Source organism: Sitophilus oryzae, unplaced genomic scaffold (genome assembly GCF_002938485.1).
Source record: "Sitophilus oryzae breed Bouriz unplaced genomic scaffold, Soryzae_2.0 scaffold_158_pilon_pilon, whole genome shotgun sequence".
In the NCBI taxonomy this organism is placed as follows: domain Eukaryota; kingdom Metazoa; phylum Arthropoda; class Insecta; order Coleoptera; family Curculionidae; genus Sitophilus; species Sitophilus oryzae.
The window spans coordinates 1,115,272-1,141,799 of record NW_022146269.1 but is presented as its reverse complement, the minus strand read 5'-3'; the positions used below and the strand labels follow the sequence as shown (position 1 = coordinate 1,141,799).

General features: G+C 32.4%; 2 protein-coding genes across 13 annotated transcripts in view; both read left to right on the top strand.

The window, feature by feature from the left end:
- Positions 1-26,528, top strand: part of LOC115879891 (oocyte zinc finger protein XlCOF6-like) — a 596,405-nt gene that overhangs the window by 291,294 nt on the left and 278,583 nt on the right. The window contains exons 5-6 of one of the 12 annotated variants that reach the window (XM_030896933.1): positions 19,675-19,823; positions 19,992-20,782. The exons of 10 other annotated variants lie outside the window; for them this stretch is intronic. In XM_030896933.1, coding sequence (XP_030752793.1) covers positions 19,675-19,823; positions 19,992-20,767 — 925 coding nt within the window. In that variant the 3' untranslated portion in view covers positions 20,768-20,782. Of the gene's footprint in view, positions 1-19,674; positions 20,783-26,528 lie in introns of those variants that run through there. One more of the 12 variants, XM_030896929.1, reaches the window with a different exon arrangement.
- On the top strand, positions 16,983-18,059 carry LOC115879896 (zinc finger protein 431-like). Its single transcript, XM_030896938.1, has 2 exons — positions 16,983-17,172; positions 17,228-18,059. The coding sequence occupies exons 1-2, from the start codon at positions 17,114-17,116 to the stop codon at positions 17,967-17,969; spliced, it is 801 nt and encodes a 266-aa protein (XP_030752798.1). The 5' UTR covers positions 16,983-17,113; the 3' UTR covers positions 17,970-18,059.

The window sequence follows — 26,528 nt, the reverse complement described above, 5'->3', positions numbered from 1 at the left end:
GTTCGGACCACCCTGTATACATATAAATTGAATTTTTAAATATTAAATTATCTAGTCTTCAACGCGAAAACGCTTCTTGACTATACTGAAAGTAACATGTAGTTGATTAACTTTTAACTATAACAATATATTGCTCACATAAGAGAATACTCTGTATTATAGTCCATGTATTAAACATTAATACATTATAAGTGTAGTATTGTTTATATTTTACTCTTAACTGTTATTACGAAGTAATTACTTACGAAATATGCTGGGAATAACCAAGAGAGACCGATAATGAATAGAGTGGATATGACAAAAGATCCAAGTAGTAGATGTCATCAACAGAATCAAATCCCTCAAGTGGCGATGGGCAGGACATCTGGCAAGAAGGACGGGCAACAGATGGGCCCAGAGAAATAGAAGGGATAGAGAATGAGCGTCAACACGCGCAGAAGGTCTAATCAAGTTGGGCGCCATATTCCAGGTCTCCGTGTCATTTTGTATATAGGTGGTAATCTATAAGTAATCAAATATCAATTTGCTGTTTTCAACCATACGGGGGGCAATTTAAATTTAGTGAAATTCTATCATTTATTATGGTTAGTTAACATTAATATGATTTATTTAATTATCAGTTTCAAAACTGCGTACAATATTGGTATATAATACACTAAATATACGAATATTCTGACAAAAGACGCTACGGACAGATGACCTTTTCGTCGTTAAATACTCGAAATGCCATTAAATAAGTATTTACAATTATTTCATGTTTACTTGTACTGAATTACGCGTTTCAGTTTAAAATTTTTGCAAATTTGGTAAAAATTGTTCTAAACAACTTTTTCTTCTAGTTGTATATTCATAAAAAACATTTGGTTCATAATTATTTTTGATGATTACCTACCTTGTATTTTTAATATAAACCTAGAAAAAATATGTTTTTGTTTTATTTTTTTTATTCGTCCCTTCAAATTGTGTACAAAAACTGTTACATAACATGTCCTCTAACAAATATTTTCATAATACATAAACATCATTGATTTTATTAAGGGTATTATTAGTATTTATCCTGGTTTTTGTCGACAATAAAAACTCAATCTTGTAATAGAACATCAATTTTATATTTCATAAAATTATTTTGATACAAATTCAATTTGTCAAAATTCAAGTCATTAATATATTGATAAACAACCCAAATTATTCCTAAATATTTTATTATAAAAAAAAACTGTTACCGGTAAGTTTGTAAAACACATTATGGTTTGTCTTAATACTAGAAAAAATCATTTATTTTTTGCACAAAGGAAGCTTGTCGATCCTTATTTATCCATAACAAAATTCTGTATGTACAACATACATATACCTAATTTATTATTAAGAAAATTAGATTATATGATCTCAGAATTTTAAGAAAATTTTTTTTACATAAAATAGTTTCTTCTCAACTGTAATACTTTGGTCTGTATTTTATCTATTTAGAAACATGGGATTGACAATCCCTTTACTAAAATACATACTGGAAGGTACTGATTAAGTTTCATTGCATCAAATACCTTTGCTATAAATCCTGGCTCACAATTTAAGGCCATTGCAAAATGCTTTTGAACTTCATCATAGATTTTACAAGAATAAAAGTGTAATATTGAAACCAAGTAACATTGTAAGCTTCATGACTAATAGTCTCATTTTAAACACTCTTTAAATATCATCTCGTTAACAATTATGAATATTATAAGATTTTTCTCAGTGATTTGTGGCAAAGATACAAATTAATATATGCCCCATAACAGTTTTTAAATAAGAAACTTCTGCCTACAGATTTAATTTTCTTATTGGCATAATACCCTTTCTTCCTATATATAAATCTTGCCATTTTTTCAGTCCAATGTTCCTTGTTTTTACAGTTATAGGAATACTAAAATTGTTGACTATAGAACTCGATACTATGTTTGAAAAAGCCTTCATACCTGTTACTGTGCATAAATCGAATTAACTGAATTCTCCTCCTCTTGGCACTCTGAACACTGCTGCTGCTAATTTTAGATATTTCTAAATATTTTTAGCACAAAACTACAACTGCCTACAACAAACTTTACAATAAAAATGTTAAATTTTCGCTGTTCGATTGAAATACCGGTAAATACCCTATCTTATGTTTTCTTTTCCTCCAAATAATCTTCTTGTCAAGTAAGGACCAATCTTATTTGACATATTTCTGGTACACTTGAACTTGTGCTTTCATGGACACTAAGAGTGCACTGTTTTACAGAAGCACGAACATTGATTCCAAGTATCTTCTTCCTCCACACGTAATAAAAACCTCCTCTTTAAATGACCACATCATACACTTATTTTTGACCATTCCCAATTACAATCACGATTTTTACAAATCGCCTTTAGGAAAACTAAAAATAAACAGTTTTGGATCATCTGTAAACACGATTATGTTGTATAATAAACTTACACATGAAAACTAATCATTTTTCCCGGCGTATTAGCTTTCTTAGAATGACTATGACAATATACAACAAGCCTTTTTGAATTAGTGTTTAGAATAATTAGATAATAATAAATTTTTAACTAGATAACAACACAAACGAAAAAAAAAAAACAAACAGATGTCAATTAAAGAGGGGAAGTGACAGCGAGACCGGGAAGATGTCTGCCATCTTGCCGTCGACAAAAATTTGGATGCGCACTCGTCGAAGCTCATTCTCCCACTTCCATATCTCTGGATGGGCCACAAAAATGAGGCCTGAGGAAGACCAAACCTGAGATGGGTCCATGATATTGCGAAATTAGCAGGGATAAGTTGGGCCTGCATAGCAAACGTTTTGGCGATAGACGAATATTTTTTTGCTGAATTCTATTTTGCTTTTTTAAAGTTACATATATTTTAGTAACTATGTACTTATCAGATTTTACTGTTAATTTACTTGAGTTAAAATGAATTAAAAATCGTTTTTAGATTGGCTAGAGTATACAGTACATCGACAACTACTTGTTCGTATTTTTTATGTAGCAACACTAAAAGGACCAGACCTTGCCTACGCAAATTCCGGTTTCCTGTTAATGACGAAACAAGATGTAAGCAATGGATTATAAACTCAGGTATATAAATTATTCATTAAGTAAAATTAGTTGCAAAAGTATATTATGCACTCATGGTGTCCTGCATTCGCCGCTATGCGTCTGGAGCGCATCTCTAAGCTCTTTTTATTCGTCTCTCAGTTTATCATTCTCTAATGTCGTACACATGGCTGCAGTCGGAAAGACACATGTGAGTTGTACAGGGTGTCTAGTTTCGTGTGTGCTTTATGTGGTTTCTCGTTTATGAGCAAAGATGACGTTTTGATTATCACTGCACTACATTTTTATGAAACTAAAGATGCTACACATAGATTTGTCCTAGTCCCCTTGGTTTCCGAAATACAGGGCAAATTTGAAAATGTTCCCTTTGAGTCCTATAGAGTTTTTCCAGTCGAGTGTGTAGTATAACAACCTATGTAGTTCAGTCATTGGGGATCAAAAAAGGGGCCTGCTTGGAAAAAAGTCCGGAAGTTTTGAAACTCTGCAGGTTTATAGGTTTTGGGGTCCCTAACTAAAATCCATAAAATGCATATTTCAATACTTGCCGCCGGCGCACAGTGTTCAAAATTTGCAAAAAATCGATCGAAATTGAAAATTTTTAGTTTATTTGAGAATCGTCAAATTTATGTATATGTTTCTTTACGTCATTTTACAACTTTTAACCAAGCATTACTTTAATGGCTTTATCATGACTGCAGATCTTTATGAGCAAAAGCTAAAAAAATAATAATAATTTTATACACCATATTTTGGCAATAAAATGTACTCTTTTGCTTCGGCGTTAGCCGCTCCAGGTCGAATTTTTCATGGAAATATAATTGTATCAGGAAAAAGTACATATTTTCAGGATTTAAATAACCTAAATACTATAATGAAGGTCGCTTTTCCTTTCAGGTATAATTCGCTGCCTATAACCCAATAGAGTTTTTGAAGAAATGTCATTTTATTGGCCTTTTATGTTTATTGCTAGTCCTTGCTCATCAATAAATTATACATTTTAATGTATAATTTATTGATGAGCAATGATTTTATTTATAAAAGCCTATTATCTAAGGAATTTAGGAACATTTTGTTTTACCTGCGCAAAGGTGCGCATCAGGCTGCAATATGGATTCATTTGCGCTGAGTTTAAAAAACAGGTTTACACGCGGCCAGGCCGCCAGTATTTAGTTTTTTATTATATGGTGTTCAGTATAGTCATAAGTTTAGTTTGTGTTATTTTGCAGTGTTGTAAGTCAAGAAATATATTGTTTTAAAGTGTGTGGGTTTATTTTTGGCATTTTTTTCATGATGGCAAATACACGTCTGCATTTACATGAGAAAATGATGGAAATACCTGGCCAAGATTTCTCTGTGAAAAAAATTCATGTTTTGGACTTTTTAAAAGATTATTTTCAAAAAAACGGAGATGAAATTGCAACTAACGCTCTCAATAACTTCATGAGGCAATCGTTTTTCCGCGATATTTAATAAAATGGAAAGCTGCTGGGAGGAAAGACAGAAATTTATTGTCTAGGTATGCAGATTGGCTACAGGTTCACGTTATTTTTCCCGATGAAGTATTTCGTTGTCAACGACAACTTGCTGGTTATTCTGCAACCTAATTATTCTGCATCTACAAGTGGTGGTAAATATGCAAAATAATTATTTATCTATAGGGATAAATTCTAAAATGTTATATTATTACAGCAGGCCGTCGAAAACATTTATTTTGTAAAAAGTTTGGACGTTAGTAAACGTAGAAAGATTGAAGAAATTCGACGGCAAAATACAGCAGCCGAGTTATTATTTACTGCGTCCATGAAATTGCGTGAAGAGGGAAACGTCTGTGCTTCAAAATTGGTAACAGATGCAACTATGACCACGCCCACAAGAGCAACTAAAATTCTGGAATGTTTTTACCAACATGCCATTCTTTAGAAGAAGCGTTGTAACTAATTATTTCAAAAAATATGAGTGTGGATACAAAGATTTAAGACGCGGAACGAAGGAACATGGGTTTGATCTCTATCCTCCCTACCATAAAATACTGGAAGTTAAACACCAATTTTATCCAAGTCAGATTTTTGTGTCTGATATAAAATGTGAAGTTCCCTTGCAAAACTTTTATACTATTATAATTGACATATGACTGCTATAGACTATTTGCAATAAAACATGTCAAAAATTAATGAAAAAGTCGTTTAAATTGGCGCAATAGGATTTACAGTTTGGACGTAATAAATTTTGATCGTGTTTTCATCAATTTTGAAAACTGTGCGGCGCCGTCATCTTGCCAAGGTGGCGCTCAAAATCGGTATTTTGTGAATATCTCGAAAACTATACGTTTTTCGCGAAAATTTGAGGAGAGCAAAATTAAAGAGAATAAAATTTTCTATAAAAAAGGTTTTATGAAAATTTTCGCTTAAGTCTACCGTTTAGGCAGAAAATCCTGGAAATTTTACAATTTTGCGTAAAATATTATATATTATGTATAGTCGATTTTCCGAAATCAAATGTCGATTAGGGTTCACTAAAACTAGTTTTAGTTTAGTTTCTTCAATTTTGTCATGAAACACAGTGGCGTATCATTAATTTATGAATAATTAATTGTCGTGCTGGACAGTATTCATTGCGAACTTACCACCAGGTTCAGCATTGGTCTGGTTGTACCCAAGATGCCGAAGAATGGGGTTGGAAGAAAACAAAAGCAGGCATTACTTCAGTCACAACGTTGAAAGATCCAGCTCCAAAATCCCTGTTGGCATTTTTATCCTGTAAATGCAAAACCAACAACTATGGTAAAGCCTGCGGATGCAGAAAAGCAGGATTAAAATGTTCAATGATTTATGCATACTGCAATGGAAAATCCTGTGACAACGTCACTGAAGTGGCACTCGACGAATCCGATGAAGAGGAGTTGGACTTGCCTGTAGATATCCCTCTGGCGGCTGAAGATGAAGAGTTGGACGAATTGAGAGACCACCCTGATGAGCCCAGCACAGCAGACACGATCGACTTTGAGATCAATGAACCAGGTCCGTCGGGCTTGTGCAGATAAGTTAAAGTTTTTAATTTACCTAGTGGAATAGGCCTTCTGGAAGACCACGTTAAAATAAACGCGCCATGTACTTTACCTCTTGGGTGGTGTGGAAACAAGTACACATTTTCAATAATTAAAATTAATTATTCATAAATTAATGATAAGCCACTGTTTCATGACAAAATTGAAGAAACTAAACTAAAACTCGTTTTAGTGAACCCTAATCGACTTTTGATTTCGTAAAATCGACTATACAGGGTGTTTCATAACAAATGCGAAAAACTTCAGGGGGTGATTCCTTGTTCAAAATAAAGGGTAGTTTGCTTCATAAACGTTGGGTCAAAAGTCAACCATTAGGGAGATATCGCGATACAAAAATGGCGGAAAAATAATGTTTTTATTTTTTATCTTGAAAACGAAAAGAGATAGACTAATAAAATTTTATGGAAGCATTACTGTTCTGAAAACACACTTTCTGGTAATTTTATCACTTTTTTAAAATGAGTGGAAGGGGTTGAAATAAACTACCCCTATCATCCTTGTTAACAAAATTTAAAGAAAAATCTTATCAAACACATGCAAAAAAATTAATTTGGATAGTTTAGTTTGTTTAGAAACTTTTTTATATCTTGTGTTTTTTTGATTTGAAATTAAAAAATAAAATGTAAAGCATTACATGTCAGGACAAAAAACATTTTTAGATTAAAAATCTAGTGATAATAACGATAATAATAATCATCTAGATAATAACCCTTATAATAAATGTCTTTTTTTGGGCCCAAGAATCCAAAAATGAAATAAAATACCGGGTGTTCCATAAGAAAAAATATAACTTTGGTATGGATCTTAGTTCTGAAACACCCTGTATATTTTAAAATAATTTTAAATTGTGCACATTGCCTCCCCACATATACCCATAAAATATTTTGTTTCTACATCTTTCCGTTTTCGTATAATCAACCGAGGCGACTGAGGTGCGCCACCCTGTATATGTTACGCTTAAGGTCCGAAGTCCGGTTAAAAACATAAAAACATAACCTAACCCAAACATTAACCGAACATCGGACTTTAACCGTAACATATACACTCAGAAATATTAAACCACTCTACTCTTTAATACGAAGTGAAATACTTCAATATTGACTAGAATATATTATATCTAGAGGTTCACAGTATGCAGAGACTGCCGAGAGACCTAAAAAAAATCCATGTGTTCTATATTCTTGGACACACTCTACAGGGTGGTCCGAACTGTATTCCGGAAACTTCGGCAGCCTATTTATTCTGCAGATAAAAATAAGTAAAAAAGTTCGTGTATGTCCTAAAACGCAAAATGCAAAAATAAACAAAAAATGAAAATTGGTGTGTGGGAGTTTTTTGACATGAGAAATTTGATTTTGATGTCAATATGACTTCTACTTGTAGAGGGCGCCATCTACATATTTTTAACTGGTTTGAAGAGTAATAACTTTGTGTACGTACCTGTATAAAACTACTGTTTAAAAAAATATACATTCACGACGTTTTTTACGTAAAAAAGGTCTCTTTGTAAAAATCGTTACGAGTAATGGTTCTCGAGATATTTGGAATCAAAATTATCAGTACCTTTCATCATTAACATAAATTAAACATGTTGACTAAATAGTTATTAGACTGAATTCAGAAATTTGAAATGTTTTTGTGCCAACAGTTCAACAGAGACTGTTTTTTCATCATTTTTCAGTCCAAAAAAATTATAATTAATTTAAAAAAATAAAAAGTTCCTAAATTAATCATTTCAGTCAAATAACTATCTACTCAACATGTTTATTTTGTATCAATAATGACATGTATTGACTGTTTCCATTCTAAATATCTTGAGAACGGTTGCTCGTAGAGATTTTTACCACAAGACATTTTTTACGTAAAAAATCAGGAAAATGTATCTTTTTTCACTGAGTAGTTTTATACAAGTACAGACGAAAAGTGATTACACTTCAAAATAGTCAAGACACATGTAGGTGGCGCCCCCTATAAATAGGAGTCATATTGACATCAAAATCAAATTTTTCGTGTCACAAAAAACTCCTAGACACCAATTTTCATCCAAATTGACGTTACTTTAGAAATTATTCGGAAAAAATCGAAATAAATTTGAAACTTCTACACCCTGTATCTCCGAAATACTATATATTATTGACATCAAAATCAAATTTATCACGTCAAAAGACTCCCAGACACCAATTTCCATCTAAATATTGACGTTACTTCAGCAATTATTTGGATAAAATCGAAATAAAAATGAAATTTATACACCCTGTATCTCCGAAACTAAGCATTTTAGGACATACATTTATACGAAGTTTTTTACTTATTTTTATCTGCAGAATATGCTACCGAAGTTTCCGGAATAGACTTCGGACCACCCTGTATATAATGTTCTTAATTTAAGTGACCGCTATTATTTTTTTAGGGAACCCAAGTCTTTTAAAATTACACCCAAATCAACTAAGACATAGGTTTCTTTGTCATGAACATTTTCAAAAAGAATTTTTTTTGTCAAATAAACTGACTCTAACAGCTGTACCAATAAAATACTGTTTTCGAGGCGGCCAACCCAAAACGTACATGTCAAAAAAGCAAATAAGAGATATTAAGGAGGAAAGCTGTTTACATACAGAAGTTATTAAGGAGGAAGATTGTTTATAATCATCAGACGTATAAAGCTTTCGCTGGGGATATTTATTTGTCATAAAAAGTCATAAAAATTGACTTTTGCTTATACTACGAGAGCTAGGAACGTCGGAAAAACAAGTATTTTAAGACGCCTGGCTCTTTGATATATCTTTTACTATGCTCTCTAGAACCACAGATTATATAGATTATAATCTTTGTTTTTTCTTTATTGTTTTTCGTGGTTCCAATTTTCGGAATCAGGCATTAGTTAGGTGATTAGTTTGCGCACAGAGCACGCCCACTTATGGCCTCTAAAATTGTGCACAGCGTCTGACCGGCACAGTTATTAGAGAGATATCGGAAAACCGAATAGCGTCATCCAGTATTTACGCGTACCTTATCATGGTTACGATATGCGCGAGTCAATTTTTAACGCAACACCCGCTAATAACGTTACCGCCTGACGTAATTCGCGGATCAATTACACCAAGCGCTCTTTCTAAATAACCTCTGATAACGTTTAAAAAATTGCTTAAATTGGCATGTGCGGGTATTTGACAACCGGAGCCGGCCGGCGAGATCTTTTATTTTTAGGTTATGTTTGAATTGTTTTGAATTATTGCTTTAGTTTTATTAGGTAATTTGATATTTAAGTAGCTGGGGATTAGTTTTAATTAAATAAATATGGCCCAAAAATATGGATTCCACCTCTTCCAATACTAAAGAACCTATAAAGAGTCTTAGGTTTACAGCAGATGACGACTTAGCCCTTCTAAGAGAATTTGTTGCTTGTTGCCCTAAACCCACTGGCAGACGTTGAACAATAAAGCACTGGAAATAAGCACTTTAGCCCTTTAGTTTTAAAATACCTAGTAAACAAAACAATTTCAAAATTTTAAATTCAAAGTTAGGTTAAGTTTAAATAGCGGACGCGACGCAATCAGAATTATTTCCGATCCGATAACTATAAATGAAGAGAGTTAATACCACCTCACGTAAAGGAAATAACACCTGGCCTTATTAACGTCGTTTGGCCGTTTAGCGATATCTCTCTATTACGCTGTTTATTGTTATTTTGCGCGAGTTTATTTTTGCGCACAGGAAATTTGACTCGTTTGCACATCGTCATAAAAAACAATTTTCGTACCACGAATTAGGGACAAGATTTTTATCTGTATACTTATAGGATACCTAATCTGTGCTAGAATAGTATGTGGCCCGTCTGGCTTGTGCTGAACGTTTAGTTCCCTACTGCGCATTGAAAGAAGATCCTATATTTTTCTTAGTCCTTTAAATTCTAATATTGAATATAATTGACATGTCTCCATAGTAGTGCGTAGAGTTTCCGACCACGAACCGATTCAGAGTTCGAATCCGGGTCAGGGCAAGACTTTTTATTTTTTTTTGTTTATATTCTGATAGTAAAGTATTAAATATTTGTTTTTTTCACCAGAATTATTTAATACTTTACTATCAGAATATAAACGAAAATAAAATAAAAAAGTCTTCGTCCTGACACGGATTCGAACTCTGAATCCTCTTGGTAGTCGGAAACTCTACGCACTGCACTATGCAGACATGTTCAATTTATATTGAATACTAGAATATATAGGACTAAATTAAAAAAAAAATATAGGATATTCTTCCGATGCGCAGTAGTGAACTCAACGGGTATCGGCAGCCAGACGGGCCGCATGCTGTTCCATAGAGCATGTAGAATGTAGAATGTTTAGGAGGGGAGTTAGTCACCGCGACCTTACAGATCTATTGTGTGCTCCCCTTTCCTGAGTCATAACGAGTTATAACTCATCATACAGTCTCAAGACTTTAACAAAAGCCAGTATCTGAGACGGCTCCACAGAGGCCAGCTCTCCATCCTTGACATCAGCCGTACCAAAGTTCCTGGCACGAATGGTCGTCGTCTCAGCGCACCCAGTGATAACGTGTTCTGGTGTTTCCCCATTTTCCCCACAGAATCTGCATTCGCCGTTGTTTCTCAGCTTCATCCTACTGAGGTGTTCGTTGAGGAGACAGTGTCCTGTTAGAAACCCCGTGACAATCCGAAGAATGTTTTTACTTAAATCAAGGAAAACCTTTGATTTTTCTCGGTCGTAAGTTCTGAGGAACTTTTTCGAGTGTCTTAGACCGTTGGAGGACACCCATTCCAAGTTACGGTTGGAGTCTTCCAGATTCTTCAGTTTCGCTTTCAGTTGGTTTCCGCTTGGAAAACAGAACGGTTCTGGTCCAGTTAGTGGAGTGTTCGCTCCTTTCCTAGCTAGACCATTTGCTTTTTTATTGCCTTCTATCCCTTGGTGAGCAGGCACCCAGAGTAGGAGGACTTTTATTTTCTTTGCCTAATTTGTTGAGCTTCTCTAGGCATTCTCTGACCAACTTCGAATTGATGGTTACTGAGTTGATCGCGTTTAGTGCTGCTTGACTATCGGATAGGATGGCAATTTCCTGTTTTCGATAGTTCCTATCTAAGATAAATTGTACACATCTTTCGATAGAGTAAATTTCTGCCTGAAGGATACTGGGGTAGGTGCCCATTGGTTCGGAGTATTTGGTTTTCGGCCCAAGTACTCCCTGCTTTGGTTTTGGAGTCATCAGTATGTCACGTTATGGTATGGTCTTTTATATGCTGAGTAAGCGTTTCTTCCTCCCAATCCTTTTTATTACTCAATACTACAGTGAGGTGTTTCTCAAAGTTGTAAATTCTTGGTATGTCATCCACTGGGAGTTGGAGAAGTGGAATTTTCTTTTTGAGGGTGTTCCAAGCCCCTGACCTAAAAATTCTCCCAGTACTGTTTCCGTCAATGACCATTCTAATCATTGTCGCAGAGAGCATAGTAGAAGATATATATCAAAGAGCCAGACGTCTTAAAATACTTTTTCGAAAACGTTGCTAGCTCCTAGACTATTAAGATTCCAAAAAATATACCAACAAATAATGTATAACAATGGTGCTCTTTTGTTGGTTGTTTTTATTTTTTTTTGAATGTGTTTGGTATACAGGGTGTTTCAAAAAACATGTGCCATCTTTCCTCTCGTAAAAATAAGATTTATTTTATATCAACATGGGTCCGATTCTTGTTTGGTAGCTCCAGTGTTAAACTCTTCATTTTTTTCGATTTATTATAATTTTAATTTTCTTCCAAGTGCTTTTAGCGATTTGAATGAAATTTTGAGGGTAAAAGTTACTATAAGTGCGACAAATTTTAATGCTAAAAAAGGGTCGACAGATTCACCATTGTGGTGTATATGGGTTATCACTGGAATTCTTTTCTAAAAAAAAATATGTGCGCCACTGACATTTATTTTGTCTTATCAGCAAAATTGTGTAGACTGTAGGCTGTTTAATGCCGACTAGAAGTTGTATCTTAATGTTTTGTCCATTTCTATCTCCTTCATGAGATAAACGCAATTTTATTAATTTGCCTTAACCCAAGTCTAATAGCAACCTTTAATTTTTTTAATGTCATGAACTGGTCAAAGTGTTATATACTTCTAAAATGATTATGAAATTTACATTCAAAGTTATGAATACGACTATGTTGTATAAACGCATATTAAAATTATGATTGTGCTTATGACTATGAATAAAATTGTGATTATGATTACGACTATGTTCTATAAACCCGGCGTTACAACAGAATATGACAATATTACACTAACGCAAAATAGATTACAGCTTGAACACAGGTTTCGCTAACAATATTAGCAAAACCCGCATTCACGTTAAAATGAGAGTAAGTGTAGACAACTTAACGTAGTATTATAATAGTATCTATTGAAATAAACACAAAAACTCGAAATTATTTGGAATCACCCTCAAAAAAAATACTAGACAAATATATAAAATACAAATTAACAGTTATTTTTTTTTAAACCACCCTATTATTTCCTTAATAATTATCATTATTAATACAGGGTGTTTCAAAAAACATGAGTCATCTCTAGTGCAGATTCTGTTTTGGTTCGTAGCTACAAGACTAACGGTCTTTTTTTTTCGATTTATTATAATTTTCTTCAAGTGCTTATAGTGATTCCAATGAAATTTTCCGGGTAAAAGTTACCTATAAGTGCATATATTAATAATAAAAAAGTCTCCACTGTAAAAAAAAAACATGTGCGCCACTGACTTTCTTTTTCTCTTGTTAGCAAAATTGTGTAGGCGGTTTAGTGCCAATTAAAAGTTGCATCTTGATATTTTGTTGATTTCGATCTCCTTGATGAGATAAACGCAATTTTATTAAACACAATAAAATAAAAATAATAAATTATTTATTTAATCTAATTTATTATTAAATTTTATTAAAATTTATATCACTGATGTTCAGTGCCACCTACAGCAAATTAAAAAAAAATGTTATTTAAAATAATTACAAAAGACCTATTTTTACAAGCAAGTGTTAACATCCTAACTTTGTAATTTGTTTAATTTTTTTGGTTATAGTGTTTATGTTTTTTATCAACGTGATATTTTTTTCTTATTTTCTAATATTTTTCTTTTTTTGTAATAGTTCTATTTTTATTCGGGAATAAAGACATTTATTATTATTATTATTATATAAAACCGACGCCGCGCATGCGGTCTTCAATTTTTGTCGTAATAACAATCATAAAAGATAAAATTTACCTTCAAGGTTACTAATGGTGGTTTGCCTCGACAAATTTAAAGGAGACTAGGCTAAGCGTAACACTGTGAATGTGACTTTACTTGTGACTTTGTAAATCCGCTTGTCATATTCAAAGCTCCACTTAACTTAAGATTCCCTTAAATTCGTCGGTGCAAACCAGTATAAGTTATGGTTATGATTACGACTGAGATGTATAAACGCTTGTATTTAAAATAATTGTTTTTACTTTTATGATTGTGACTAAAATTGTGATTATGATTACGACTATGTTGTATAAACCCGGCATAACACTAAAGCACAACTGAAGGTACAAAATAAATTGTACAGATACTTCTTTACGCCTAAACCTAGTCAATGTATTTTATTCCTATACAATAAAGAATTATTCATGAATATTAAAATTTGCTTTATTTTATTACTATTTGATATTAAGAGTGTATTACCACACAGATTATAATCTTTGTTTTTTCTTTATTGTTATTCGTGGTTCCAATTTTCGGAATCGGGCACTAGTTAGGTTACGCACGTAGCACGCCCACTTATGGCCTATAAAATTGTGCACAGCGCCTGACCGGCACAGTTACTAGAGAGATATCGCAAAACCGAATAGCGTCATGCAGTATTTACGCGTACCTTATCATGGTTACTATATGCGCGAGTCAATTTTTAACGCAACGCCCGCTAATAACGTTACCGCCTGACGTAATTTGCGGATAAATTACACCAAGCGCTATTTCTAAATAACGTTTAAAAATTGCTTAAATGGGCATGTGCGGGTATTTGACAACCGGGGCCGGCCGGCGAGATCTTTTATTTTAGGTTATGTTTGAATTGTTGTGAATTATTACTTTAGTTTTATTAGGTAATTTGATATTTAAGTAGCTGGGATTAGTTTTAATTAAATAAATATGGCCCAAAATATGGATTCCAGCTCTTCCAATATTAAAGAACCTATATATAAACAGGCTTAGAGAATTATTTGTTGCTTGTTGCTCTAAACCCACTGACAGACGTTGAACAATAAAGCACTGGAAATAAGCATTTTAGCCCTTTAGTTTTAAAATACCTAGTAAACAAAACAATTTCAAAGTTTTAAATTCAAAGTTAGGTTAAGTTTAAATAGCGGACGCGACGCGAACAGAATTCTTTCCTATCCGATAACTATAAATGAAGAGAGTTAATACCACCTCACGTAAAGGAAATAACCCCTGGCCTTATTAACGTCCATGCACGCTATTCGGTTTAGCGATATCTCTCTATTACGCTGTTTATTGTTATTTTACGCGAGTTTATTTTTGCGCACAGAAAATTTGACTCGTTTGCACACCGTCATAAAAAACAATTTTCGTACCACGAATTAGGGATAAGATTTTTATCTGTATACATATAGTATACTTAATCTGTGGTATTACGCTGTACTTTCGGGTCGCTCTCAGGAGTCGGGTAAAGCAGATGTGTGGCTGAAGAAAATATATATTATATTTCAGAAATCTGTCTAAGATTTAGCCCGATCTTGTCGTGTTAAGCCACACCCAAAATTCCAAACACATGTGCTTTGATTAAGGTTTGCAAAACTTCAGCATTTACCATAAAATAGCGGGCAATTTGTTACCAAATCATATAAATTATATATCACTGTAACCACGAAACTTCAATCTGTTTCCGTATAGTAACCGAATTTTAAATTATGGTAAATGCCCAATTACCGTCACTGTCCTAATTCTCGTCATATTCCCATATTTTTTAAAAAATTAAGAAACTCGGAGAAAAAATTCCATAATAAATAATTTTAAATAGTTGTTTTATATATCTGGAAACGGTTGTAATATATCTTTTTTTAAATGGCGCACTTCATTTACGTGGAATAACGACTATTTTAGTTGGAAGTTAGACGTTGACGAGAATCCACCCATTTCTTATAAGCCAAACCAAACCAAACCAAACAGTCTTCCTGATTTTCTTTCATAATAATGTACCTAGTTTAGTATACTAAGGTTCAAATATAATTAATTGCCTGTGTAAAAAGTTTTTTATTATACAGGGTGTTTCAAAACAAACGCGAAAAACTTCAGGGGGTGATTCCTTGTTCAAAATAAAGGGTAGTTTGCTTTATAAACGTTGGGTTAAAAGTCAACCATTAGGGAGATATCGCGGTACAAAGATGGCGGAAAAATAATGTTTTTATTTTTTATCTTGACAACGAAAAGAGATAGACTAATGAAATTTTACGGAAGCATTACTGTTATGAAAACACACTTTCTGGTAATTTTTTCACTTTTTTAAAATGAGTGGAAGGGGTTGAAATAAACTACCCCTATCATTCTTGTTAATGAAATTTAAAGAAAAATCTTATCAGAATAATATTTTTATTTTTAAAATAAGTAAATAAATGATAATAAAATTTAAGTTTATTTAATTTTAAATATATATTTTGAACACCCTGTATACATCGGTCCAAATTTCTGTACAGATAGTTTAAGATACACGCTATATCAATATATTGTGGGCCTATGCAAAATGTAGAATGCCTTTTGTAGGACCAAATGTATGACTATAAATGCATATTTTTCGAAAAAAAACGTATTTTATTTAAAACAAAAAAATTAAAAAAAAAACAAATTGTTTCATATGTTCAACTGTTCAATACAGATTAGTCGTACATAGTTAAAATTTCGATTTTTCAAAATTTGTAAATTTTCGGTAAAAAAGATTCTTAACGAAAATTTGTACACTATTATAAAACACCCTGTATATGAGAACCCGCCCCGCGAATGGGTAGTCGTTTGTTATATAAATTAAATGTCTAATAATAAATTAAATTTCTAACAATTTAAAACAAGCAATCACGAAATTCCGTTAAAAAGTTAATGTGTTAAATGGCAACGCCGCATATGATCGTTAACGTCGGCCTAAACAGCAGGTTTACCCCGTTTTTTTTTATCACACTGTATTAACCACGCGTTCAACTTTAATAATAATATTACCATTACCTGATATTACTGATGCAAATAAAAAATTTTTAAATATTTTAAAAAAACTTACCTATTTATTACTCTGAGCATGTTTTAAAAATCTGAAAAAGCCAGCGAACTTTTGAAGAGAAGTAAAAATAGAAGATAGGAGATAACCTTACTTTTCATTCATATTCATTTGTCATTTTTTGTTTACTTAAGTTTACTGTTTATTTTATAACCGGAGAGGTAAAAATATAAGCTACTTTATAGTTGTAATGTTTTTTTGTAATAACAGCCAGGAGTAATGTGGTAAAATTTTGTCATTCATATCTAAAATGATTTGACGAAGTAGAAATTAATATGGATCTTTTTTAAACAAGAACTCCCAATACTAGTAGAGATAAGATACAAGAAGAGAGTAACCATGTAAAAGGATTAAAGTAAGTTAAGTACCTATTTAGTTAAAGCACAAACATAATACACTTTAAAAATATGTATCGTATGATCGAAAAAAAAACGGCGTCCAGTTGGGTTGGAAATGACGATCGATGACATTTCCCATATAATTTTACATATAAAATGACAGCGATCTTCATTTCATAGCCATCGTTGACGCCGTTTTTATTCGATCATACGGTATTTCCTTGTATATTGATCCTACTACTGGATAGGCTTTTATTTTATTGGAATTATATTGACTTCCACCAAGGACATTTAACATACCTATATAGACATGCAGGATTTTAGGTATTTTACGTAATTCAATGCTTTGCTTGATTATGTATATAGAAATATTTGTTTATGCTATGTTTGTGTTTGTCAGGTTTTAGTTGATTTAATGTGATATTAAAAAAGCATTAAAAAGTTGTACTTTTTAGACCTCAGTGTCCAGTATGTTACAAGATATTTGCAACACAGGGAAATTTAAAAAGGCATTCGTATACACACAGAAGTATGAAGAAATTTCAGAAGTTTATATGTAGTATATGTGATCTTGACTCGGGTAGTAACAGTCAGCTTCAAGAGCATATAAAACAAACTCATAGTAAGAATATTGAAATGGGAAAATGTCCTTACTGTTCAAAGATTTTTAAAACTCAACATAATTCTTTTAAGAAACATATTTGGACACAGCACAATCCGAATTATAAATTCAATTTTATTTGCTCAATTTGTGACAAAGTAATGACCTACGAGAGCAGTTATGTAAAGCATATCGAAACACATAATCAAGAGGAACCAGATTATCGAAAGAGACGTTGTGTTTGTGAAATATGTGGGAAAGATATTCTTAAAAAGAATATCCGTCCACATATGAAATGTCATCTAGGTGTAAAACCACATAAATGTGAACACTGTGGTAAGTCCTTTATTAATCAGAAAATATTACGACATCACATTCGAACGCATACTAAAGAAAAACCCCATAAGTGTCCAGTATGTTTTAAAGGATTTACACAACCATACACTGTAACAATACATATGAGATATCATACAGGAGAGAGACCTTTTAGTTGTTGCGTATGTAACAGAGGATTTGTTACAAGAGCTGAACTTAAAAGCCATGTTTGCAAAGGTCCTCAAATTTTTGGTAACTTTGCTGCTATTTGTAATAAATAATTCATTGATTTTAGATATAGTAGCTCCATTCCATCAAAGCTAAAAATTATTTATATACAGGGTGTCAAAAAAACTTCAGTGGGTGATTCTACAGATAAAAACAAAACAAAAAGTTTCTATGAACATATGCCCTAAAATGCTTACCGAAGAAGTTACAGCCCTTGAAAGTTTAAATAAAAAAAATATATTTTGCGAGGGGTAAACCGCTGGTGTAGTTTGGTGTACAAGATGTTGGCATTATTTGGTATTAGTGGTATTATTTGGCATTTTTGGTATTAGTGTACAGAAATTTGTCAGCAGTTTACCCCTCGATATTTTGTTCAGTTTTAAGAATATTGTTGTGATAAGTAAGTTTTAAGAATATTGTTGTTGTAAGTGATATTCTTCGTACTCTTACACACATTTTAATGCCAAAGCGATTGGCGATAGTGTAAAATTGTGTAACAGCCCTGAAAGGGTACTTTCCATTAGGGTAGAGGGTGCTCCTTGTGGTACTTCTTTTATCCTTATAGATACAATAATTTCAACAAATTAAAATTAAAGCTAGGACTTTTTTATCTAAAAAAAGTGCTTTTCGTTTAGTTCGAAAGGGTGAACAGTTTTCAAGATATTTGCGTTTAAAGGTTCCGATTTATGGATGTTACTATTAGCGAAATAAGGAGATTAATTCATTTAAAATTTCTTTACAATTTTATCATTTCATTAATACTAAAATCGGTCCATCGTAATCTTTAAAAGCAAATATCTTGAAAACCGTTCACCATTTTGAACTAAATGTAGAGCACCTTTTTTACGTAAAAAAGTTTAAGCATTTTAAAGCAAAAGTTGTCATTTGTTGAAATTACTGTATCTATAAGGATAAAAAAAGTACCATCACTACCATCAATAGTACTCTTAACCCTAATGGAAAGTAACTTTTCAGGGCTGTTACGGAATTTTACAAGATCGCCATTCGCTTTGGCATTAAAATGTGTGTAAGAGATTATTTCAATTTTGTAAGAGACAAATTTCAAGATAAACGGTTTCCCAATGTTCTTAAAAATAAACAAAATATATTATTTTTATTTAACCTTTTGAGGGCTGTAACTTCTTCGGGAAGCATTTTAGACATATGTTCATAGGAACGTCTTGTTTTAATTTTATCTGTAAAATCACCCATCAAAGTTAGATATACTATTTTTTGACACCTTGCATTGTTTATATGTTTATTGTTTTAATTTTCTTTAAGAAGTTTCTTTTCTAGAAGTCTTTTAAAGAACTTTTACCTAACTAATTTTTACTATTTCTAGTAATTATTAATAAAATTTTAAATTTTACCTATTTTTTTTAAAGGATTAATTTTCACAAATTATTTTTTCTTTGCTTAATTCTGAACTCTCACTGCCAATGAAATCATCACTGCAATAATTGAAACTTTTTCAGTTTAAAAAAATATAATAATGTATGATTTAATGGTTATGTGATATTATTTTAATGTGATATTTAATTTTAAATTTTATTAATATACAAATAATATACTCTACTACTTATTTATGATGTATTATTTTAACTTATTTTTTTTTTAATTTAAACTATTTATTGTAAGCTTATTTATTTAATGTTTCGGGTAAGTTTAACATGGCACTGGTAAATCGCCATTATGATATGTTTGGTTAATATGTACGGGTTTCTTTTAAATATAATACTAAATTTTTATCAATTTTAGGGTCGATGAGATATTTGATATTGATGGCTCATTAAGTGATGATCAATCCATAAATCAGTACGAATGTGGAATTTGCGGTAAACTTTTTGATTCAAAAAGAAGTTTCATTAAAAACCATATCAACAAATATGCTAAAAGATTAACTTGTTGTAAGTGTTTTGAAGTATTTAAGTTACCTGAAACGCTTTATGAACATCATGATACACATAAAGACAGTTTAGCTGAGGAAGTGGCTTTAGATTATCCAGATACTGACACAGTCATTCAAGTACCCGAAACACTTGTCAGTGAGGGAAGTCAATTTTTATACGTTTTAGATGAGGAAGATCAAAATTGTGTTAATGAGGTAGTAATACAAGATAATGAACCAGAACAGTTAAGCAAAAAAGTCCGGCCAGTTGATTTAGTTGCTTTGGAACATGGTTATATGTTACCTGAGCTACCTCCTATTACGAAAGTTGTGAAAAAAACTGTTTTAATTCCAATTAAGAATCCGGCTGCAATTTTAGCTGCAAATAAGCCCTTAAATTCTGTTCCTAAACCACCTAGGGCAAGACAACCGAAAAAACGTCATGAAGTACCTAATTTCTCTGCTACGGGTTATATTTTAGTCGAAGCTAATGATGGTTTAGACACCATTCATTATAAATGTGAACGATGTGAGCAAATTTTTATCAATAAATTTGGGTTCTTCAGGCATATAGAGAAAGGCAAATGTTATATCAATAATTGTGACGTTTGTATGGCAACATTCTCAAAGAACGGCGAATTCTATACTCATTATATAGAACAGCATACTGATCGAGCTATATGCAACTTTTGCTTCAGAACATTTATGTATGAGAAAAACGTTAAGGAACATATGTTACGGCATTTGGATCAATTCAGGCACAGATGTGAGGATTGTAGTAAAGGATTTTACACAGTGAGGGAATACAGGAATCATTATAAAAACAGACATATGGGCATCAGGCATAAATGCGAAATTTGTGATAGAAGTTTTGCTGATGAATATTACTTTAAAAAACATTTTGCAACGCACAGCCATAATCCCGATTCTGTTGATGTTTCAAAATTAGAAAACTTTGAATAATATCCTTTTTCTTCATATAGATAAAAAGTGTCTAAATAGATAAAAAGTCTCTAAAATATTCTTTTTTCAAATTAATTTATTTTACGTTATGTCTTATAGAAATTTTATCATAGTAGTTCATTACAGTTGAGGGTTGGAACCTTTGTTGTTACACAGCAAAATAAAACACTAAATCACCACAATACACCAAAACACTTTTACTTTTACACTGGATTTAGTGTTTTATTTAGCATAGTAGTTCAGTCATTGGGGATTTTTGCTTGTAAAAAAGTCCGGAAGTTTTGCAACTTTGCAGGTTTATAGGTTTTGGCATAAAATAATTAACTGGAAAGAAGTGTCAACACTGTGTTAAATCGTGGAAACACGATACGCCACCGTAAGCCTTCGTTGTCGTCTGAAGAACTAATTTTCAATTGACAGGTTGACATGATGGCTTCATTTTTATTTCCGTTTCCAGTTATTCAATGGCGGGCACCTCTTTCAGTTTAAATGTATTTTGTACTCTTTCTTATCATAAATAAAACAAAATAAAAATTGATTCAAACATATTTATTTGAAATGTGAGACAACGTGACTAAATAAATATAAAAAAATAAAGAATTGAATGATTTCTATATCAATTACTTAATTATATGCAGTTTTAACGTAAATTAGTAAGGGATAAGCATGACTTACAGTATTTTGTAAATAAATACACGTATTCACAGCCTTCAGAAACAGAAAACGGGGACAGGAACATGAAAACGGGAGCCTTATAGAAAAACACATTTTTTATACTAAAATTAACAATGTAAAAATATCAATATAGGTATAAAATATAAATATACTAATTAAAAAAGCTCCATTATTCCCAAAGAGACCTGGTTTATGAATCCAAAAGAAGTAAAAAGAGACTTTTAATCGGATAACAATCAGATTGTATCAGACAGATTTATTGTATATTATTGACAATAAATCGCATATACTGGAGATAACTAATATTGGCTATAGTTAAAAATGATCTTACCTTGCTGTAAATTGTTTCCATTTTCAATAAAATCGCCGATCATAAACATATAACAAAATATTCTTGCATCTAAAAAACATGGAAATAGTGTTTATTTACTACCTATTTTTAATATACATGGGACATACCTAGTACTGCAGAAACGTCTTTTTCTCCAGGATTTTTCATGTAATATATATTTTATATGCTTTATTACCTTTATATTTATAAATTTCAGGCGAAATATCAAATTGGGTTTACAACACTAAATCACCACAATACACCGAAAACACTTTTACTTTTACACTGGACGCGGATGATTATAAACATCTGCTGATGATGCTAACATGGTTAGCGAAACGCGCGTCCAGTGTAAAAGTAAAAGTGTTTTGTGTGTATTGTGGTGATTTAGTGTTTTATTTTGCATAGTAGTTCAGTCATTGGGGATTTTTGCTTGGAAAAAAGTCCGGAAGTTTTGCAACTTAGCAAGTTTTGCAACGTTGCAAGGTTCTGGGGTCCCTAACTAAAATCCATAAAATGCACATTTCCAGACTTGCCGCCGGCGCCGTCATCTTGCCAAGATGGCGCCCAAAATCGGTATTTTGTGAATATCTCGAAAACTATGCGTTTTTCGCGAAAATTTGAGGAGAGCAAAATTAAAGAGAATAAAATTTCCTATAAAAAAGGTTTAATGAAAATTTTCGCTAAAGTCAACCGTTTAGGCACAAAATCCCTGGAAATTTTACAATTTTGCGTAAAATATGATATATTATGTATAGTCGATTTTTCGAAATCAAACGTCGATTAGGGTTCACTAAAACTAGTTTTAGTTTAGTTTCTTCAATATTGTCATAAAACAGTGGTGTATTATTAATTCGCTCATTAATTTACGAATAATTAACTTTAATTATTGAAAATGTGTACTTGTTTCCACACCACCCAAGAGGTTAAGTATATGGCGCGTTTATTTTAACGTCTCACCGGAGGCCTACTCCACTAGATAAATTAAAAACTTTAACTTATCTGCACAAGACCGACGGATCTGGCTCATTGACAGGGGCGCAACTAGGCATATACTTTTAGGGGGGCTCTAGTCTTTTGGGGGGCTTAGGTCACTATAAGATAAGATTCATGTGAGGTTAAAACCAATTTTATACGACACGCACAGTTAACGGAGGGCTAAGCCACTAGATGAATTAAAAAGTTGCGCCTCTGCTCATTGATGTCAAAGTCGATCATGTCTGCTGTGCTGGGCTCATCAGGGTGGTCTCTCAATACGTCCAACTCTTCATCTTCAGCCGCCAGAGGGATATCTACAGGCAAGTCCAACTCCTCTTCATCGGATTCGTCGAGTGACACATCAGTGACGTTGTCACAGGATTTCCCATTGCAGTATGCACAAATCATTGAACATTTTAATCCTGCTTTTCTGCATCCGCAGGCTTTACCATAGTTGTTGGTTTTGCATTTACAAGATAAAAATGCCAATAGGGATTTTGGAGCTGGATTTTTCAACGTTGTGACTGGAGTAATGCCTGTTTTTGTTTTCTTCCAACCCCATTCTTCGGCATTTTTGGTACAACCAGACCAATGCTGAACCTGGTGGTAAGTTCGCAATGAATGCTGTCCAGCACGACAATTATTCATAAATTCATCAGCGAATTAATGATACGCCATTGTTTCATGGCAAAATTGAAGAAACTAAACTAAAACTAGTTTTAGTGAACCCTAATCGACATTTGATTTCGGAAAATCGACTATACATAATACAATATAATATTTTACGCAAAATTGCAAAATTTCCAGGGATTTTGTGCCTAAACGGTTGACTTTAGCGAAAATTTTCATAAAACCTTTTTTATAGGAAATTTTATTCTCTTTAATTTTGCTCTCCTCAAATTTTCGCGAAAAACGCATAGTTTTCGAGATATTCACAAAATACCGATTTTGGGCGCCATCTTGGCAAGATGGCGGCGCCGGCGGCAAGTCTGGAAATGTGCATTTTATGGATTTTAGTTAGGGACCCCAAAACCTATAAACCTGCAAAGTTTTAAAACTTCCGGACTTTTTTCAGCAGGCCTCTTTTTTGATTCCCAATGACTGAACTATAGTAGGTACATAATTTAGGAGGCCACTCACTAGGGAGCATCAGCTCACACATCAGGAAATATGTTGGAACACTTTAGATGACCAAAGGCGAAAATAACGAGTGGGTTAATATGAACGTGCTGTTAAATCAAGAAAATATGACAGTCGCAGTAGTTTTGATCATAGACCTCGTAAAGAAGAGAATGGGTCCCATAAACACGTAATAGACTCATATAACTCGATGAATTCTTTTCAAAAAATGTTATTACTGAGAAACATCGCGAATCCAAAATATAAATAAAAAACGACGTATATAATTTCGAAACTTCGAGGTTAACTGAATAAACAGCTCGTCAACTTGTTTGTCGTGCCAAAAATCTAGACTATAGTCGTGACTACAGTCATTCTCAAGGAATGGTCTCGTTCAAGGCTGACAAGAATAATAGGCATAAGCTTCTTATTGTAGTAGGTCTTTTCTCAAACCAGGTCTTGAGAGTGATTGTAGTCACAACTATAAACACTAGCCCTAGGAGTAACTTGGCAACATGTTGGCCAAGCAACTGCTACACTAGGAAATTGGTTGACGACAATTCCGTTCGCCAACATGTTGCCCAACATGCTTCCTTGTGAGGGGCCTGCTTTAAATACATTATCTAATAATTTATTTTCGTCTGACGCGAATTTCACCTCTGTTTTCTAAGAAGTTAGGAAAGAATTATTTTTTTAATTCTTATATTTTTGTTTGGTCATATTTAAGTTTTGTGCATATTTATCTATCCCAATCAGGGTATTTTTAATTTAAAGTATTATTAATAAACTGATTTGGATAATATTACATTTTGGTAGAAGTAGCAATTTTTAAATAATCGACTTCGTTTGATAATTTGAATTATATAAACTTTTTTCTGATATATTTTTCAGAAATTGTTTAATTGAATTTTTTAACTTTCTCCTTTTTTTTAACATTGAAATTAGGTGCGTTTTTTATCGTACAAGTTATTTTTTTTATTTGAATAGTTATAGAAATTTGTACTACCCATTTGTTTATAATTTAACAGGGTCTAATTGAAGATTGCTTTTAGAAATGAATATCGTAGTTCAACACTCGTAAGTAAGTTGTATTTATTTGACCCATAACTTTTAATCATAATATAATAAATATAATGAAATTATAATTAATATATTATAGAAAGTATGGTTATTTTATTTGATTTATACAGAGTGTCCCAGCCTGAGCGTGCATTAGAAGTTTCAAGAAAACTACAATATCTAGATCGGAGGTTTTTTGCACATTATTGTGTCACAACGAGATCTATTGATTAAAATATTTTTAATATGGCGGCACTTCCAAAAATACCGGAAGTTGCACCTATTTAAAATAAGAAAGTTCCTGTCGACTTCCGGTATTTCCGAAAGTACTGCCATATTGAAAAGATTTTTAATCGATAGATCTCGTAGCAAAACAATGATGTGCAAAAAATCTCCGATCTAGATATTGTGGATCTCTAGAAACTTCTAATGCACACTCAGCCTGGGACACCCTGTATATTTGTATATATGTATATTCACTATAACATTAAAATTCGAAAGAAGTAATTATCGAATTTAATTCAAAACGGGATACCTTCATACCCCTATAATTGTAAATAAGATATAACTTAATATTTAAAGTATGAATATTCCGCTGTACCCTACTGTTGGTTAAATAAAATTTATTAAAAATATTTTTTGGTTTTATTTTTATGTATGTAGTTTATATTTTATTACATACATTTTTAGTGTTTATAAAAAAAATTCTCATTTATTCATTACATATATTTTTAGATTACAATTGCAGGATCCGCTCTTTGTACAAGATGGTTTGGTTCCAAAAATTCATACAGCTAAGTTTGCCACGGTAAACATCAGCAATAAGCAGAAAATTATACGATTCCAAAGTAAATGCAATAAATGTCCCAAGACGTTTTTAACAAACTGTGAATTAACAATACACAAAGAAAAATGTGAGAAACAAATAAATGTAACAATTGAGACAGAATATACTGAGGATTCGATTGGTGACAAAAATGGCTTAGTAGTGACACATCAAAGTTTAGTACCAAGTGAAAACTTGCAAAATGATGACGCTGAGGAGGAGGATTGTTTTCACGAAAGTTCACAAAACCAGTTTCAGTGTGGAGTTTGTCTGAAAATGTATTCTAGTAAAAAAGGGTATGCAATACACATAAGTATGTTCACTAAAAGATTAACCTGTTGCAAATGTCGTTCAGTATTTAATGCATCTGAAGACCTTTGTCAACATTATACAATCCATACTTTATCAGAATATTCTCATAGAGCCAGAGAGAAAAATTTACAACATCAAACTAAAAATGTTTTCGAAGAAAATATAGAAATTGAAAATAGTGATTCTTATTCATCCCTTCCAAAAATTCAATCTGAGCCTACAACAAACTGTGAATTAACAGTACATGAAGAAAATTGTGAGAAACAAATAAATGTAACAATTGAGACAGAATGTACTGAGGATTCAATTGGTGACAAAAATTGCTTAGTAGTGACACATCAAAGTTTAGTACCAAGTGAGAACTTGCAAAATGATGATGCTCAGAAGGATGATATTCACGAGAGTTCACAAAACCTATTGAATTTATCATCTGAAGGACAGTTTCAATGTAGAATTTGTCT

What these genes read in the sequence shown, in the direction of transcription:
- LOC115879896 (XM_030896938.1), top strand. Translation starts at nt 17,114, where the DNA reads ATGCTTTGCTTGATTATGTATATAGAAATATTTGTTTATGCTATGTTT. An exon ending in GCTATGTTTGTGTTTGTCAG is followed by an intron (nt 17,173 to 17,227) that starts GTTTTAGTTGAT and finishes TGTACTTTTTAG; the next exon opens with ACCTCAGTGTCCAGTATGTT.